We start from the raw sequence: 16,757 nt of genomic DNA, 5'->3' as shown, positions 1-16,757 counted from the left end.
TTATTATTATTCAGGTGACCTAATTTAAAAAATTACTTCTTATAGTACAGTAATGATTCTTAGAGTTTTATTTCCCAGGATAGTTCTTCCCAGCTTCTGTCATCCTTTGAGATTACTGGTGTTTAAAAGGAAGGATGCCTTATGACATGAATCTTTTACTTTAAATCCAATTTTGCCTTTCATTAAAATAAGGGGGAAAAATAAGTATTCTCACTTTTAAATATGTCAGTCTGCTCATGTGTTTCAGACAATTAGCAGAAAGGTAGGATGGCTCTGTCTGCAATCAAATATGTGGTACCTCTATGAGCTTCTACATCCATTCCCAGAGCTGTCAAACAAGACAATTAGGAAAAGTGCTCAGTGCTGAACCAGCCACAGTGGTGAGCCCTCTACAACCTGCTGGATGCCACTATGTTGCTATAGCTGTTAAGGAAGGGTCCTGTTTACAGGGCACACTGGTGTAGTGGTCATTACAACACCCACAAGAGCTCCAGCACTCCTCCTCTAAGGTGAACTTCACACTGAAGCTTTGTGGCAGTTACCTCGGGGGCATGGTAGGAAAGGCACTGGAAGATCCAGTCCATGGCAGGTGAATATAAGGGAAGATAGGATGAGAGCTCTACTCCTTGGATCACCAGATGGTTCTGGACTGTATCCCCATGAATCTACAAGAGACAAAATACACACTTAGACAAGGAAAGTCACATTATTAACAAGGAATATGTAACTCACAGAATGCATACTTATAAGCATTTGCATGGTCCTGATAGAAATTGCCTGGTTTCTCAGGGTTTTGTTTGTTTGTTTTTTTAACTAGAAGAAAGCAGCAAAGTTTCCCATGTCACTGAGCTGAGATGTTCTGGAAATATGCACTGTGGAAAGAAGTAACCTGATATAAATGGAGCCAGCAGATGTTAAAATGGAAGTCTCATGAACTGTACACATTTGTTAACAAATGCATATTAATTCTCTCTGCTTGCTCAGTATAAACAACAAATTTTAATTGTATGTAACAGATGCTAGTATAATTTTCTAGGGTTTACAATTTTTAAAAAGATTTTATTTATTTATTTTTAGAGCGTGGAAGGGAGGGAGAAAGAGGGAAACATCAGTGTGTGGCTGACTCTCACACACCCCATTGGGGACTGCAACCCAAGTATGTGTACTGAGTGGGAATCGAAATGGTGACCTTTTGGTTCACAGGCTGGCACTGAGCCACACCAGACAGAGCTCTAGGGTTTACCCTTTTCAAGAGCTTTAAGGCAGTGTCAACTTGGAAAAGCAACTGAGTTTTGTGAATTTGTGATCATGTAACTGTTGTATCAACTGCTCAATTGCATTATTCTCCTACCTGTTTGAATATAAGAAGGAAGTCAAAAAAGTTCTTATTTAGGCTTTCTTTCAGATGTGGAGCCACTTCCATTCCCACCTGCACTCAAAAAAGAAAAGGAAGAAATTACCTTGATTATGGAACAGGCTGCAAATAATATATACAGTATGGTGCCATTCTGTAAATTGAAAATGTACATACTGATACATACAGGCATGGAGATGACCAGAAAGTTCATTTTTATTATTTTTTGTTTACCTATTATCTTATTCAATAAGCATACAATTTTCATTTTTTTAAAAGCTATTTTTAATTTAAAAAGGGGCATTCACAGTAATTATTTTTGTAATTTCCCAAAGGTAATGAATGTATTTTTGAACAGATGACCAGGAAAACAAATCAATATAGCACTAGGAGGAATGTACTCTCAAGGCTGTATGTACGATTTTCTCTTCCTCTCTGAAAAATGACAAACACACATGGATAAACAGCTGGGACTTCACTGTTGCATTGTTAAAATATATTGATTCATTCTTTACTAGGCAGGCATGGAAGCAGACAAATTATAATATATTTTAAGAAATTTTACATAAAATAAGCATGAAGCATAACAATGCTATAATCCATTGGTTTTATATTCATTGTTTTAAAAGACTAACACTGCCTGCTGAAAGAATTTGCTAATCAGAGAGAAGGTGGCTAGAGGCCTTGGACTGGATGGAAAAGTGAAGGTCTGAGCTACAAAGTATCTCAATGTTCCTTAAATTAATTTCCTCTGATATACCTTAGATACTTGCCAGCTTTCAGGCAAAAACACCTTTGTAAAGAAAGGCACTTTTCTGGTGCATGTTTTTTTCCAAACAGGGTCAGATTTCTGCCACTCACCTCCTCCCTACCCAGAAGCCTGAAGATTATAAATAATGATGTTTACTATTATCTTCACAGATGGCTATGAAATACTCCTTTGAGAACAATCACGAAAGATTCGTGGGTTGTTAAATTCTAAGGGCATCTCTATGGCTATTGGGGACGTTCCCAAACAGGACAGAGATTTAAGAAAAGCACTAACAAGAAATGTTACTACATCCAGTTCTATTATGTTTTGATTCTGTTGTCTTTCATTCCACTCAGTCACATCTTAGAAGGGAAATAATTATCTGTTAGGTAACAACAAAGAAAGGCCCAGTGGACAAGCAGTGGAGGTGAGCTGAAAGGACGGTGACTCAGAAGAGTAGTTATTAAACTTTCCTTTAATAAAGTGTTGAGCTCCCTGTACACCCTGCCCACTAACCACTTTTTTTTTTTTTTTTGTCTGTCCCTTCCCATTTAGCCCAATGAGCAGATTGGAAACCTGCTGGGTCTGAAAGATTTCTACCCAGAGGAGCAAGGATAGTTGTTCATGATTTTCATCTGCTGCTTTTGTCTTCCTGGCATTCATTCTCAGTTTTTGTCTATGGAAAATCAAACTTTTCTCTTGGATCAGGTTTGTGACAGAGTTTGACCCAGCCCACCCTGAGTTCCAGGGATGGGCACACGACCTAGACTGGGTCTGTAAGCGTATTTCCTCCTATGGCCACAGTGACTGGTCCATCAATAAACAATATACCCCAATATACTATCTTGGGTCACAAGACAGTATATGGCAGTTCAGCCAGGAAACTCTGACTACAACTACTAGGGAAAGGGGACTCTCATTCTACTGGGGTTCCTACATTGAAAAAATGAGTCTGGAGCTGCTGTGGGCCACTGTACAGAAAGAGCATGGCTCACAGTGAAGTCAATTCAGAGGAAAGAAGAGCTGAGTGATGATGAAAAGGATGATTCTTGACAATACTCTGAGGCCCTGGATCTAGCCATGACTACATCATTCTCTGACTCTTCAGAGCCAATCTCCCTTTTTTGCTTAAAGTAGTACAAATTGTGTTTTTACTGTTACAAAAAACAACTCAGCTGCTTTTGGGTGTACAGAGTGAAACTTTATTTACACGTGCGGACCCAGAGGAAGCAGTCTCCAAATTCTGGGTCCTGAGCTCAGGCAGGGGCTTGTTTTTATAGTGTCGCATGCGGAAGCAATTTTACTAAGCCTACGTGGCAGAAGCAAGTTTACAGAAACAAGAAAGCAGGGCTGCTGATAGGGTCATACAATGTTCTTTTGTTCTTACTTCTTAGTTACTTAGTTGCTCACCCCTCCTTATCTTAGTGGCTCAGCAAAGGGACCGTGTCCTTCTGACTTGTCCGGGCTTGTCTAAGCAGGTCTCCTGCTACATTACCACTTGAAAATCTTAAGAATTCTTACTTAAGAATGCACAGACTGTCTTATTCTTTTTGTAAAAAATTTTTAGTAACTACCCGGTCAGGAGAATTAATGTCCTGCCTGGATTGACCAAATGATTTTAACAGACACAGTATAGTCTTCCTGGGATGGTTCTGCTATCTCACCTTAATGTCACTTTAACATGCAAAAAGCATTATCTTTTCCCTAACTCACATAGCTTTCTTAAAACTTTAAAACCGAACAGGTGTGCAGGGAATAGGTATTTCTCCTCTTTCTGACTTCTCTTTAAGAAACAAAAACATATTCATAAGACACGAAGTAATTCTAAATCTTCATTGCTCTATTATTCAAATAATGTTAAGATAAGTTCAAAGCTTTTGCTACAATTTACAAGGAGAAGAGCAACAATGTGAGGATATGCAACCGATAAAGGTATCCTGGCATCTTCCCCAGAGGCTCCAGCAGTGTTCTGTGCACAGTAGGCCCAGCAAACACTGCTTCTAAAGGAATAAAGCTTCATTATAGTCCAAAGTTGTGCTATCAGAAACATACCCAATATTCCTGTGAAAAATTCACCTCAAGTTTCAAGCAGATGGCAATGCATACACATTGTGGCCTGTTACAAAAGTGGAACAAGTTGCCCTTAAATGGAAGGCATTTTCTTTCATTCTCAATATCAAGAAGCAGAGCTATGAAAGTGTTCTTCACAAGGATGTCTGCTAGTTATTCTGAGGACAATGACTGATTTATGACACTTCAGACTATTACAGGGTGTGGCCAAGAGGGGGGGGGGGCCCAAATAAGGATTTATAATGGGGCCTAGAACTCAAGGTGTCCAGGAAATATTAGAAAAATATATAGGATGTCCAGGGTGTGCAGGGAATAGGTATTCCCCACCACAAGGCAAAGCTGGGGGATGGGACATATGGGGCAGAGCCATTGGGAGCTGTGTTGTACAGCAACAGCTTTGCAGCTAACCTCTGGGATGGTCATTTAACATATCTATAACTTTTAACTGGTTTCATAGATATGTTAAATACCTGTGGCCATACTTTGAGCCAGGGAGATGGAAGTAACTTCCACCCAAGATGTAACTGGAAGGCAACTCCCCCTGGTTACAGCACCTGCATGAGAGCCTGAAGAAGATTGGCTCCATGCCATGGGGCCACACCTGCCCAGACTTATGATGGCATCCCAGTAGAGCTGGAAGAATACAGGAATGCTGGCAGGTATGATTGTAGGAGTCGTCAGAAATGGGGCTGCAGAGGAAGACTGGTGCAGGGATTTAAACCTAGGCTCGGCAGCCATATAGGGGGAGAACCATGTGGGTTTGGCAGAGTGGAGACCCCGTGGCTTTGGGGTACTTTTGCCACATGGCTTAGGAAGCAGGACATACTTTGCCTGGAAGAAAAGGGGTAAAGGACTCTTGCTGGTGGGCAATGAGAAAGTGCCACATGGCTGGATTAACTGGAGATCATAGCTGCAACACAGCTAATGGTTCCAGGAGCCCAAATCCTGGATTTCTACTTTTTTCCTGAGATACAGTACCCCAGACTAGGGCAGAGGGAGAAGGAAGGACTGTATGCATCTGTGAGTATTCTAAAGGACTTCAGTATTTTAATGAAGACATTAAGTCACAACTCTAAGTCTGTATAGTCTTTAAACAAATATTTTCTTTCCTTTTCACAAATCTCTGACATTGAGAGATGTCTTTCCTCTGCCAGCAGGCATAGCGAACCTAGTAGGGGGTCCTTTCGGTAACAGTATATCATACACCCTCCTTGTGTCTGTTCTGTAACAAGACTAGAGAACTTCTGTCATATGATGGATGTCAGATCAAAGAAGTCAATCAAAGGCTACTGTTTCTCACCTCCTGATTTAAAAATATATATAATTACTAGTGGAGGTACGGGGATTTAAGTAGTTTTGTTCTCAAGAAAGACTAGGGTTCATCAAGACCCAACAAAAAGGGCAATAAGTCCTCTTTAAAGCTGAATGATGCTGACAGGAAAGGCAAAGAATACTCCCACTGAAAGCTGACAAGAGGCAAAGGTCCCCATATGATTTGAAGAAAAATAACTGTAAAATAAGTTGTATTTTTCATAAATGAAAAAAATAATAATTTTAAGTAGAAATGTCATGGTACATTAAAGAAAATAATGTTAAGTGATTTATCATTTGGACCACCTTGTCCATTAGCATTGCCAAAGATAGGCCTGCAGCCTTCTCAGCCAGGCTCTACAGAGCCCTCACCAACTCACACTCTGAGTCAGCTCTTGACTATGAGGACAGAAAAGCTAATATAACCATCAAATTCAAGACAAAGGAAAAGCATGTTTCAAGTCAATGAAAAGCAACCCATAAGCTCAGAGGCCTTGGGAGCCTCCTTCTCAGCAAGAACAGAGAAGCGATTAATTCTGAAAACGAGTTCATTTGTAAAAGGATAACCTTAAATGCCCCCTAATTAGATTTACAGTAAGTGGGTCTAGTTTAAAATTAAGTTTTAAGAGAAAATCCTACAGCTCTGCTCTCTGTGGAAGAACCATACTCTAAAATTAGCAGCTGGTAAAGTCCTTCTTTCAGAGACTTATGTCAGCATTTAAGGAGACAGGATACTGCCACATTTGTGAGCACAGGACTTGATGTGACTTACCCTGCATAGATAGGCCCTGGCAAACACTGACACCAGTGGATCTCCGATCCCTCGAATCATGCAAGTTAGGCGGGGCAAACATTCTGAGATCCCCCTGTTAGAAACAAACACGGCAGGCAGCATTACACCCTAACTTTGCTTTTAAAACAAAGACAAAGCCAAACTTCCTAAATTTAGGGGGGAAAATCGGATTTCAGAAACCAACCAAGGTCAAAATTTCAGTTTTCTAAGGTTATGTCATAACAGTCTTTCTCTTATTCACAATTCATTCATTGAATTTTTTTTTTTTTTTTCATTTTACCATTTGTCAGCGCTGTAGTCTAACCTCCACTTTTTCTGCTGAGGTAACATTTTCTTTACTAATTTAGCAATTTTTGTCCCCCAGTTATTTTCTGTGGATGGGTACCCCCTGATTTTCTCAATATTCTCACCATTTTCTATAGGGGTGGTAAAAGGAGGTTTATAGTTGTAATACAAATATAAGAATTAATCAACAATAGTACAAAAATAAACTGTTTTACATTCTCACAATTATAAACCTCCTTTTGCGCAGCCCCAAATAGTCCTTTGGCACTGACTTACTGTCCTGTGCCCTGACCTTCCCCATCACCCGATACCTACAACTCCAGGCTGGCATGAGTGTTCCCCATCAGTGGGGACTGTGCTGTATATATTTCTTCTGCAACGTGGCACTGACTACCTCTGCCTGGGGCATTATGCTTCCCCTAATGGTGAGGCAAAATAACGGTTTCTTCTGCACCTATGTTTTCCCTACAAATGACCCCAGGCATTCCCAGATCCCAATCAAACACATTGGATACACTAGATTCTAAACTATTCTATGGAGCACCTTGAGTCAGTCATGGCATTGAGGAGTTTATTATAATCTACACAGCCACCCAAAAGACTCAGGGTTTCCTGGCTCTGCAGAAAGAAGCTCTGGTTTCCCCAGGCTCTGTAAACTACTCTCAAAACAATGTCTAGTGACCCAGGGTAGCCTGGAGTTCAAGAGCAAAGGCTTTTGTATCTGACATTGTTATCTTCATCACCATCTTAAACAGCAGTAGTAAACAGAGTTCAGGCCACTGCCCACCAGGTATGGCTCTTAGTGTGGTACGTGCAGCTCAAAGGACCCTCCCAGACCTCTTACTAAGATCTCTGGATCTTAAGGAGGAGGCTAAGGGTCAGAGAAGCTAAACATCTTGCTCAAGAGCACATGGTTAACATGGCAGATCCAGGATTCAAACCCAGCTGAGCTGATTTCCTATGAGCTATTTAATCAGCCTCTCCTACCTTGAGTTTATTTAACAGTGAGATGAGGATTAAAATGGTATCTCTACTTCATTAGGTTTTCATGTGGATTAAGTAAGAAAACGAATGGAAAATCTGCTACTAAGTATCCAGCTACTAAGTAACAGCTACCATTATTACATCACCATTAGTGTGTGTGGGGTGGGACAAACTGATTTTTTGTAAGTGCTATGGTTCTGGACATTTCAGAAGAAAGAGCCTTACGTTTTAGACAGGAACTTGTTACATTTCAGAATGGATGCTTCCACATAACTACAAAAACATTCTGTTAAGAAAAGACATTTTCCAGAAGGTCTGTTCCCTAGGGGAAAAAAGCTAAACTTTTTAAAAACATTTTTTAATTGTTGTTCAAGTACAGTTTTCCTAAAATACTAAACTCTTTATAAACAGAACTAGGTATGTCTTCAGAAGAGGGAGCCATAATGGCTCTCAACAACCCAGAGAATTAAGTTAGCTAGTGGCTTGTGGTTTCTATATTTGGCTTTCAAGGTTTTATATCTTTTTAAAATTTGGAAAATGTTACAAGCTGGTTCATGGTTGCATGCTGAAATCCAAAGTAGTTTTTGAGCCTTTCCAATCAAAACTTATAGAGAAAAATGAACTTCAGATAACTAAGATTCAATTTGCATGTAAGTCAAATTCTCTGATCTTCAATATTGGCATTGTGCAGAAAAGCTTGACCCTGTTCCTTTCAAATTCTGAGAACCAGAGAAAACACAGGAACATGAAGCATTTATATCAAAAGAATCCATGTGGGAATTCCTCACTGGAAACATATTTAAAGTAAAAATGGCATCATATTTAAAGTAAAAAACTAGAGAAGTGTTAGAAGAAAGCAAGAGTCCAAGAGCTTTTCGTGGCTGGCCCTGTATTTCCAGGCTGGCAACTGCAACAGGATCATATTTTGTAACAGGAGTTCAGGACATCCCATCACATGCCTTCTATTAGCAAGCAGGAAACATTTTTTTTTTTTGCCTCTTTACAATCCTCAGACAATAAAAAAAGGATACAATCTTGGAATGAGTTCCCTGATGGAAGCAATCTTGAAAAACCAATTTAAGCATGTTTCTTTGGCCGTGTCATTTACATTCTCTGGAGAGAAGTCATCTGTAACACAAAAAAAAATAATACCCATTAGCCTTCCTAATTCTCAGCATCTATTACAACTGCTTGAGTCCTGAGCTAGTAAAATGTAGTAGAACAGAAGAAGGGGTGGGGGTACCTAGTTATTCCATCCCTTTCCTTCCAAAGTTTATTATTAGGAAACAGTTGATGACAATGAGAACTTACACAAGTGCCAGGTATTATTCAGAGTGTTAAATTTAGTCTGCTCACTTAATCCCCACAACAGCGCTCTGAAGTATATACTTTTATTATCATCTTTTCCAAGGCACAGAGAAATTTAACAACTTACCCAAGGCACAGAGCAAGAAAATTTAAGAGCTAGAATTCAACTCAGGCAGTCTGGTTGCACAACCTACAGTCTTAGCCACTACTCTAATATAATTCTTGGTGTACCCAGAAGTAACTACAACAATATTGTTGAGAATTCCAGAATCTTTACAAACCTGCAACTGTAACATAAAATGTGATTGAAATCTGTGTTCTAACTAGCACATGGGCGAGACTTAAAGGTAATTCAAGGCACTCAGGTGAGAAAGCAGCTAATATTGGCTCTCAGATGTAAGTCATTTCTGGAAACACTGCCAGTTTCTCTCATTATCTGTTCTCTTCCCCTTCAATGATAGACCTCTCCCATTTCTGCTGGGCAAATGGCCATCCTTGTAGCTAGGTATAGCCATGTGACCAAGTTCTGTTCATAGGATGTCAACAGAAGTACAATTTCTAGGAAATAGCTTTAAAAGAAGGGACGTGACCTTCTTCGCTCTTTTTTCCCTCCTGCTGGCTGGAGTGAGGTATGAAGGCTGGAACCTCCATAACCATCTCGAACCATGAGAGCAACAAGAGAGAAGTCTGGATCCCTGGCACCATGAACTAATTGCCACACCAGCACTGACCTTTTCTGTTGTTATTTTGAGCTTTCTGGCACTGACACCCAGGCCTAATATTGAAATACATCTTAATAAGGAATGGAAGTACAGAAAAATGAAAAAACAAAACAAAACAAAGTAGAACTCATCAACACCAAGGCCATTTTACTGAACTCCAGAATGGAAATGACTTCTTCTCTATGATTTCTATACAGATTAGAGCTTGACTGCACCACTGGCTGTGCTTTATACTTTTATGATTCAATCAGAAATGGAAAAGTTAATTATTTTAGAATATAGCAAATGAATGTTGGCTTCTTGGCTCTCATCTTGTTCAGGGAGTCAGTTTTTGCCCCTGATTCTGCTTTATACTACAATTAGGTGATCAAAACTACTATGGAATCAGCAAAAGATAAACCTCCAGGTACTTCACCAACAGAGAACACTCACTAATACAACTGCTGATATTTTGGAATTAACCTATTTTTGGATATTCTCACATGTGTCATTCATTCCCAAATAATTTTTACATTTTCAAAGGGAAAGGGAATTACCATCTTCCCTTTCTTGGCTTAAACCTGTACAGTTAACATTTTTTCAAGTTCCAAGAGATCCAGACAAGAAAATATGAAAAAAAATTCTGAAATTCATTTGCCAATGTCATGTAGAAAAGGGAGAGGTGGGATTTATTTCCCTTCACATGACTGAATCATGTGACTTGAAACACAAAGCAAAAATAAGTCTCTGAGCTCTTCTAATAAAATCCCTTCCAGTTGTAGGAAATGAGATTGACTGAAGGGTGTACATACTGACTTCAAGCTATATAATAATCGACATTATCAGCTCAAGAAAAAAATTAGGTAAAGTTTTATGTTATGTAAGAATTTAAAATACTACAGCCAGTTAAATGTTATATTCCCTTATTTTATTGCTCAAGGCAAATGTTTTGAGAACCAGCTGAAGGTAGTGCTCTGGGCTCTGGAGAGGTAACAGTACAGACAGACCCTGTCCTCTCAAAGGTTACATTACAGTGGGGGAAGAAACATAATAAACAGGGAAAAGAATAAGCAAGCAAACAAGGAAATATCCAATAGCAGTCAACATGATAAGATATAAAACTAGGTATGGGACAAAAGAGTGATTTCAGTAGGGGGTTGGTTGGAGTCATTAGATAGGGTAGTCAGAGAAGGCTCCTACAGAGATGGTATTTGAGCTGAGCCCTAGATGACAAAAAGGAGCCATCCATGCTTTGATCTGGAAGACATGTCATTGCAGGAAGGAAAAACACCAAGTGCAAAGATCCTGAAGTACCTATGACTGATGACATGGACAAAGAATGGGAAATCAAGCCACCATGGCAAGCAAGGGGAGGAGCAGGCACCACAAGCCAGATCATATAGGGCTATAGCCTTGATAAAGAGTTTGAGAATTTCTCTAAGTGTACTGAAAGCTCCCTGAGGAGTTCTGAGCAGAGGGATGACATGACATGATTTATAATTTGGCACTTGGTCTGCTACATGGAGAATGAATTCAGAATTTGGAATTTAATTCAGAAGGGACTTCAATATAACAAATGGCAGAGATTTTCCCTTCGAGTTCCCATTTAATTTTCTTATGGTACTTTCTTTTTACTAACCCTGATCTTCTGAGCCTATTTTAGAAGGAGGGAGGAAGCCAATGAGTTGAGTTCCTTGCCATATGTCACTTGCCATGTCTCTACAGTAGCAGTGAGTTTTCTTTACATCACAGTGCTTATATGAACCCAGTGTCATCTTAGCAGGTGCTTAAAGAAGGCCATATCAGTCAAGAGCCCTGCTTATCCAAAAGCAGCCCACATCAGCCATGGGGGAAACTGAAGATGGGAATGGGGCTGATGACAAAAATTGTAACACAATAAACTTAACTTATTTCTGCCAAGATGAAAATAAAATTACAGAGTAGATGGTCTCTTCACACATATGCTGGATTAAGAGATATTGGGAAAAACATTACTACATCTAGTAGTATGTCCTTTCTATGAGCCCAAATAATGCTGGTATCTTTCTAAACTCCTAAGAGTTAGGCCTTAGTTAAACCTCCTGCAAGCAAAGGCTCAGAATTTTAAGTCCCTAGTCAGAACTTGATTTGAATGGAAAAAAATGAGTAATGCCACCAAATTCCTCTCTAAACTTCATTTCTTCAGGCAGAATTCTGTGCAGTAGATTTCAAAAGTTTTATTCATAATTATTATGAAGACTCATCCCAGAGATTACAAACATCTTTGAGAAAGCTCTGCCTTTATCCCTTTCAAGTTCTTGGGACCAGAGAACACATGCAGATGAAGATTTTAATTAAGGAGTGGGGGGGGCGGTGAAGAAATTATTTTCAAGAAAACAAAAGCCTGAATGCATTGCTCAAGTTATTTTTAAAAGGTCATTTCAGGAAGAAAGAATTTTAGTGATAAAAGTGTTAATAACTTCAGATAAAAATTAGAAGTAAATATGAAAATCTCTTTTTATGTTAAACTTTTAGGTAACTAGTAAGTTACTAGTAATTTTTTCTTACTTAGCTCTAAAATGTTTGTACAGTTAGTAAAAATTGGGGGAAAATTATTACAGTAGATGCAAATTCAAATGATTCTGGGGGTCAGGCAGGTAATATATTTTTAAGCAGTTAGGTACACAACAATAGGAAGTAGGAGAACCTATATAAAAAAAAGCATTAAAAAAATACTGGTGTGGCCAAAGAAAACACCTATTTAGGTTTAACTCTGCCTGCAGGCTGAGAGTAAACTACTGTTGGCATTGTACATGGAGGACAAGCTGGCAGGTATAAAATAAAAGCACCTGGATTGGTCAAATCTTTAAGCTGACAGAGACGGCCTTTCCATTCAGGAGCTCCCTGCCTGCCTTCCCAGGCTTACAGCCTCCTAATCTTGAGACACCTAGAACATGGGAGGGACCGTTAAAAACATAACAGATGTGATGTGGTAGCAGGGAGGATCTAGAACAGTGCTGTCCAATAGAAATACCATGTGAGCCCATTCCAAAAGGTAAATCAAAGCAGGGAATATGTATAACTACTTGATTAACCTGACTTATCCAACATACCATTTCAATGTATACTCAATATTAAAAGGATAATTAGTGAGGTACTTTATAGTCTTTTATTTGTATTAAGTCTCTGAAATCCACTGTATTTTTTAATATTAATAGCACATCTCAGTTTGGACTGGCCAGATATCAAGTGCTCAATAGCCCCATGTGACCAGTGCCTAAGGGTCTAACACCTTAGCAAGATGGCAGCAAGTCTGTGGACAAAAGTCCCTGACAATTTTGCACTGGGTCTAGCCAATTATAATGAGACAAGATGATTTTTAAGAGCTCTTCTAGCCTTAAAGGTCTATAGGCTCTGCCTCTTTCTGAGAAATAAGTATATCAAACAGTTTAAAAAATATATAAATATATAGATGGATCAAAGAAATAAAGAATGGATAAATGAATAAATGAATGAAGAGGTCAAATTATGAGTTACTGTTGCTGATGTCATCAACTGGTTAGGAGTAGCAGGTGGTAAAGTGAAGGAGAAAAAAACTTACTCTAATGTGTATGGCTAAGAACATTTACTCACAGCAGTCTAGGAACTTGAAAAGAGGGGTAAAAGGAAAAGGAAGCTGCTGGTGTGAGTTCCATGTTACTAGACACATCATCACCATTTATATGACAAAACATTCATGGAATGCAGATTGGTTGCAGCCAGTGTGAAAGCAGTATGGAGGTACCTCAAAACATAAAAAATGGATTTGCCTTTGGATACAGCAATCCCTCTTTCAAAAATATATCTGAAGGAACCCAAAACACAATTCAAAAGAATATAAACATCCCTATGTTCATTGCAGCATTATTTACAATCACTGCAATATGGAAACAGCCCAAGTGTTCACCAACAGATAAGTGGACAATACACAATGGAAAACTACTCAGTAAAAAAGAAAAGAAAATTTTACCTTTTACAACAGTATAGATAGACCTGGAGAACATTATGCTAAGTGAAATAAGCCAGTCAGAGAAATACAAATACCATATAATTCCACTCATATTTGGGACCTAATGAACAAACTGAACTAACACGGACAATGGGGACAGACTCATAGACGGAGAAGATGAAAGCTAGAAGGGGATAGGTTATAAGGTGGAGGGATTGTGCAAAAAGGAAAAGGACTCATGGACATGGCCAAGTGTGGTGATTGCTGGAGGAGGCAGGTATAAGGGAAGTAAATGTTAATAAAAAAACAATAAAAATTAAAGTATAAAAAGAAATTAATTCATATATGGCCCCATTATAACCTCCTAAGAATTTAAAATTGATTGGCAATAAGCATAATGCAAACTTGGGAAAAGATTGTAGAGGCACAGCATCTGTTACTGATTTACTTGATAGGTTTTTTAAAGCAATTTGCTTCTTAGGAAAAACATTAAAATGTCAAGCAGCAGAGGAATTTAAGTTGATGTGAAAGTTCTGATGAATCTAAATGCAATACCTTTTCATTCCTGCACATTCAAATTATTTGCCCAAATTCCTAGCTGGGCTGTTTGAAAACCTTCTGATGTTATTAGAAGACAGATGACCAAAAATCTGTAAAAATGTTTCTTTTACCCTTAGCAAACCAAAAATAAAAAACTTTTATCGGGTCTCAATAAATACTGATTTCATATAAACTGAATCCTGACTCCAGGGCAGAATAAAACCCTTGCAATAACTGTGACATTACCTGGTAAGACGCGGTCACCCACACACATGGAAAAGATGCGGTCATACACGAGATTTCCTGGGAAGGAAAAGATAGTATCATGCTCTTCAGAAGTAAACACTAAACAAATCTTTGTTAACTGGGAACACAGACATATCCCAGATAAACTTTAACTTGTGATAATATGCTGCCACCTATACGACAAATTTGAAGCTGATTTTTTTGGTTTGGTTTTGTTTTGTTTTAAGATTTTATTTATTTATCTTTAGATGGGAAGACAAGAAGAGAGGGAAAGAAATATCAATGTATGGCTACCTCTCGTGTGTCCCCTGCTGGGAACTGGCCTGCAACCCAGGCAGTGCTTTGACTAGGAATTGAACCACAATCCTCTGGTTCATAGGCCCACACTCAAACCACTGAGCTACACCAGCCAGGGCTCTTTGTTTTTGATTTTGATAAAAGGGATTTTTACTTTCTGTGAGAGGCAGGTTAAGTGTTTGCTCTCCTCTTGGAGTCAACTGGAACATATGGTCAAAGCAGCCTCAGATACCTCCATTCACACAACAGAGAATGGTGTACATAGGCTGAATCCAGCAGTGATAAATTTTGTTTGGCCCATAACACGATAAATCCAGCAGAGATAAATTTTTGTTTGGCCCACAAAGTGTTTTAATATTTTTTGAATTAGTTGCCAACATGTAATAATTGGGAGAATTCACATGAAAACCCAGATTTCTGCTTCTTCACATGCAATGTGCCAAAAACAGGCCCATATCCCTGTGGGATAAAAATCAGCTAGACCACAGTAGCTTCCCTAAAATGGCTTATAACCAGTTTGCCAATCTCCCACTCCCTACTGTCTCTCATCACCAGCCTGCTTCACTCATTTATGTGATTGGACTGGTGCCCAGAAGCAGTTGTACACACTGCTATATACCCAGTACCCAAACTGCTGCCTGGCATACACTCGCAAATACTCAATTGTGCTATTATAGCTGAAAAGCCATTAAAGACAGTATGTAAACAAATGGATGTGCTTGTGTTCCATTAAAACTTTATTTACAAAAACAAGGGGGCAGTCTGGACTTGGTCTATAGACCAACCCCTAACCTAGCACAAAAAGCATTGAGTATTCCATGCATGATATTTAGAAAATGCCATCAATATTCAAGGGATAAAATTTACAGTTCTATTAATTTTCTTGACCCTCCCAAATCACCTTTAACATCAAAAGTATTTCCCTGTGTCATGTGTTTCTTTATTCTCTCATAACTCCACCATTCAAGGCAGTAAAGAACCACACACCTTATCCATACATTGAAAAAGAGCCAGGAAAATTATAAGGAATATTTTTGGTCCAAGAGCAGGAGATAAAATGAAATCATCAAGCAATCACCAATAATAGGATTATATTGAAGAAGCCAGCCAAGCTAAGAGGAGCCATCTAGGTTTTTTTGTTCAGTGTAGACTACTTAACACTACATTAACTTAAAGACACTTGCTGAAAATGCACATTCCTGGGGACAAGCTCAGAGTGTGTGAAAAATAGTATTTTAGGAGATAAGGACTAGGAATATGAATTTTTAGTAACCTGGCTAAGGAATTTTTATATATACTCAAGTATGAGAACCAGTGATTTGGGCAGGAAACATTTAAAATTTTTTAAATATATCTTCATCTTTTTTATTTTTAATTGTTTAAAAGATTTTATTTATTTTTAGAGAGAGAGGAAGGGAAGGAGAAAGACAGGGAGAGAAATATCAATGTGTGGTTGCCTCTCACATGCCCCATACTGGGGCGCTGACCCACAACCTGGGCATATGCCCTGACTGAGAATCAAACTGATGACCCTTTGGTTCCCAGGCCAGCGCTCAATCCACTGAGCAACACCAGCCAGAGCAATATATTTTCTTGATTATGCAATCATAGTTGTCCAATTTTTTTTTCCTCACCTTTATTCCCCTCCACCCTGCATTCCCACTCCCACTAGAATCTTCCCACACATACTCACACTTAGTTCATGGGTTGTACATATAAGTTCTTTGGCTTTTCTATTTCCCATATTCTTAATCTCCCCATCTATTTTGTACCTACCTTTTATGCTTCTTATTCCCTGTACCTTTTCCTCCACTCTCCCCCATTGGCCTCCCCACTGATAACCCCTCATGTTATCTACATTTCTGTGATTCTGTTCATTTTAGTTGTTTACAGAGTTTGTTTTTGTTTTAGGTTCAGATGTTGATAGTTGTGAGTTTGTTGTCATTTTACTGTTTATATTTTTGATCATCTTTTTCTTAAATTCCTTTAACATTTCATATACTAAGGGCTTCAAGATGATGAACTCCTCTAACTTGACCTTATCTGGGAACCATTTTATCTGCCCTAATGATAAACTATCTTCCTAGTTTATCATTCTAAAAGATAGCTTTGGTGGATAATCTTGGAAGTAGGTTCTTGCCTTTCATGAC

General features: G+C 38.7%; 1 protein-coding gene across 3 annotated transcripts in view; it reads right to left on the bottom strand.

Annotated features, from left to right (window-relative positions):
• VPS35L (VPS35 endosomal protein sorting factor like) overlaps window positions 1-16,757 on the bottom strand; it is a 177,054-nt gene that overhangs the window by 90,974 nt on the left and 69,323 nt on the right. For all 3 annotated transcript variants that reach the window (XM_037163428.2, XM_037163430.2, XM_053659497.1), the window contains exons 9-14: window positions 14,311-14,367; window positions 8,580-8,676; window positions 7,774-7,821; window positions 6,259-6,352; window positions 1,352-1,429; window positions 543-665 (exon numbers count right to left, since the gene is read on the bottom strand). In XM_037163428.2, the coding sequence (XP_037019323.2) occupies window positions 543-665; window positions 1,352-1,429; window positions 6,259-6,352; window positions 7,774-7,821; window positions 8,580-8,676; window positions 14,311-14,367 (497 nt within the window). The remainder of the gene's footprint in view (window positions 1-542; window positions 666-1,351; window positions 1,430-6,258; window positions 6,353-7,773; window positions 7,822-8,579; window positions 8,677-14,310; window positions 14,368-16,757) is intronic.

The sequence above is a fragment of the Artibeus jamaicensis genome, unplaced genomic scaffold (genome assembly GCF_021234435.1).
Source record: "Artibeus jamaicensis isolate MK-2021 breed Jamaican fruit bat unplaced genomic scaffold, CSHL_Jam_final scaffold_666, whole genome shotgun sequence".
Taxonomy (NCBI): Eukaryota; Metazoa; Chordata; class Mammalia; order Chiroptera; family Phyllostomidae; genus Artibeus; species Artibeus jamaicensis.
Note: the sequence above shows the minus strand (reverse complement) of the source record. Positions and strands in the feature narration are given on the sequence as shown.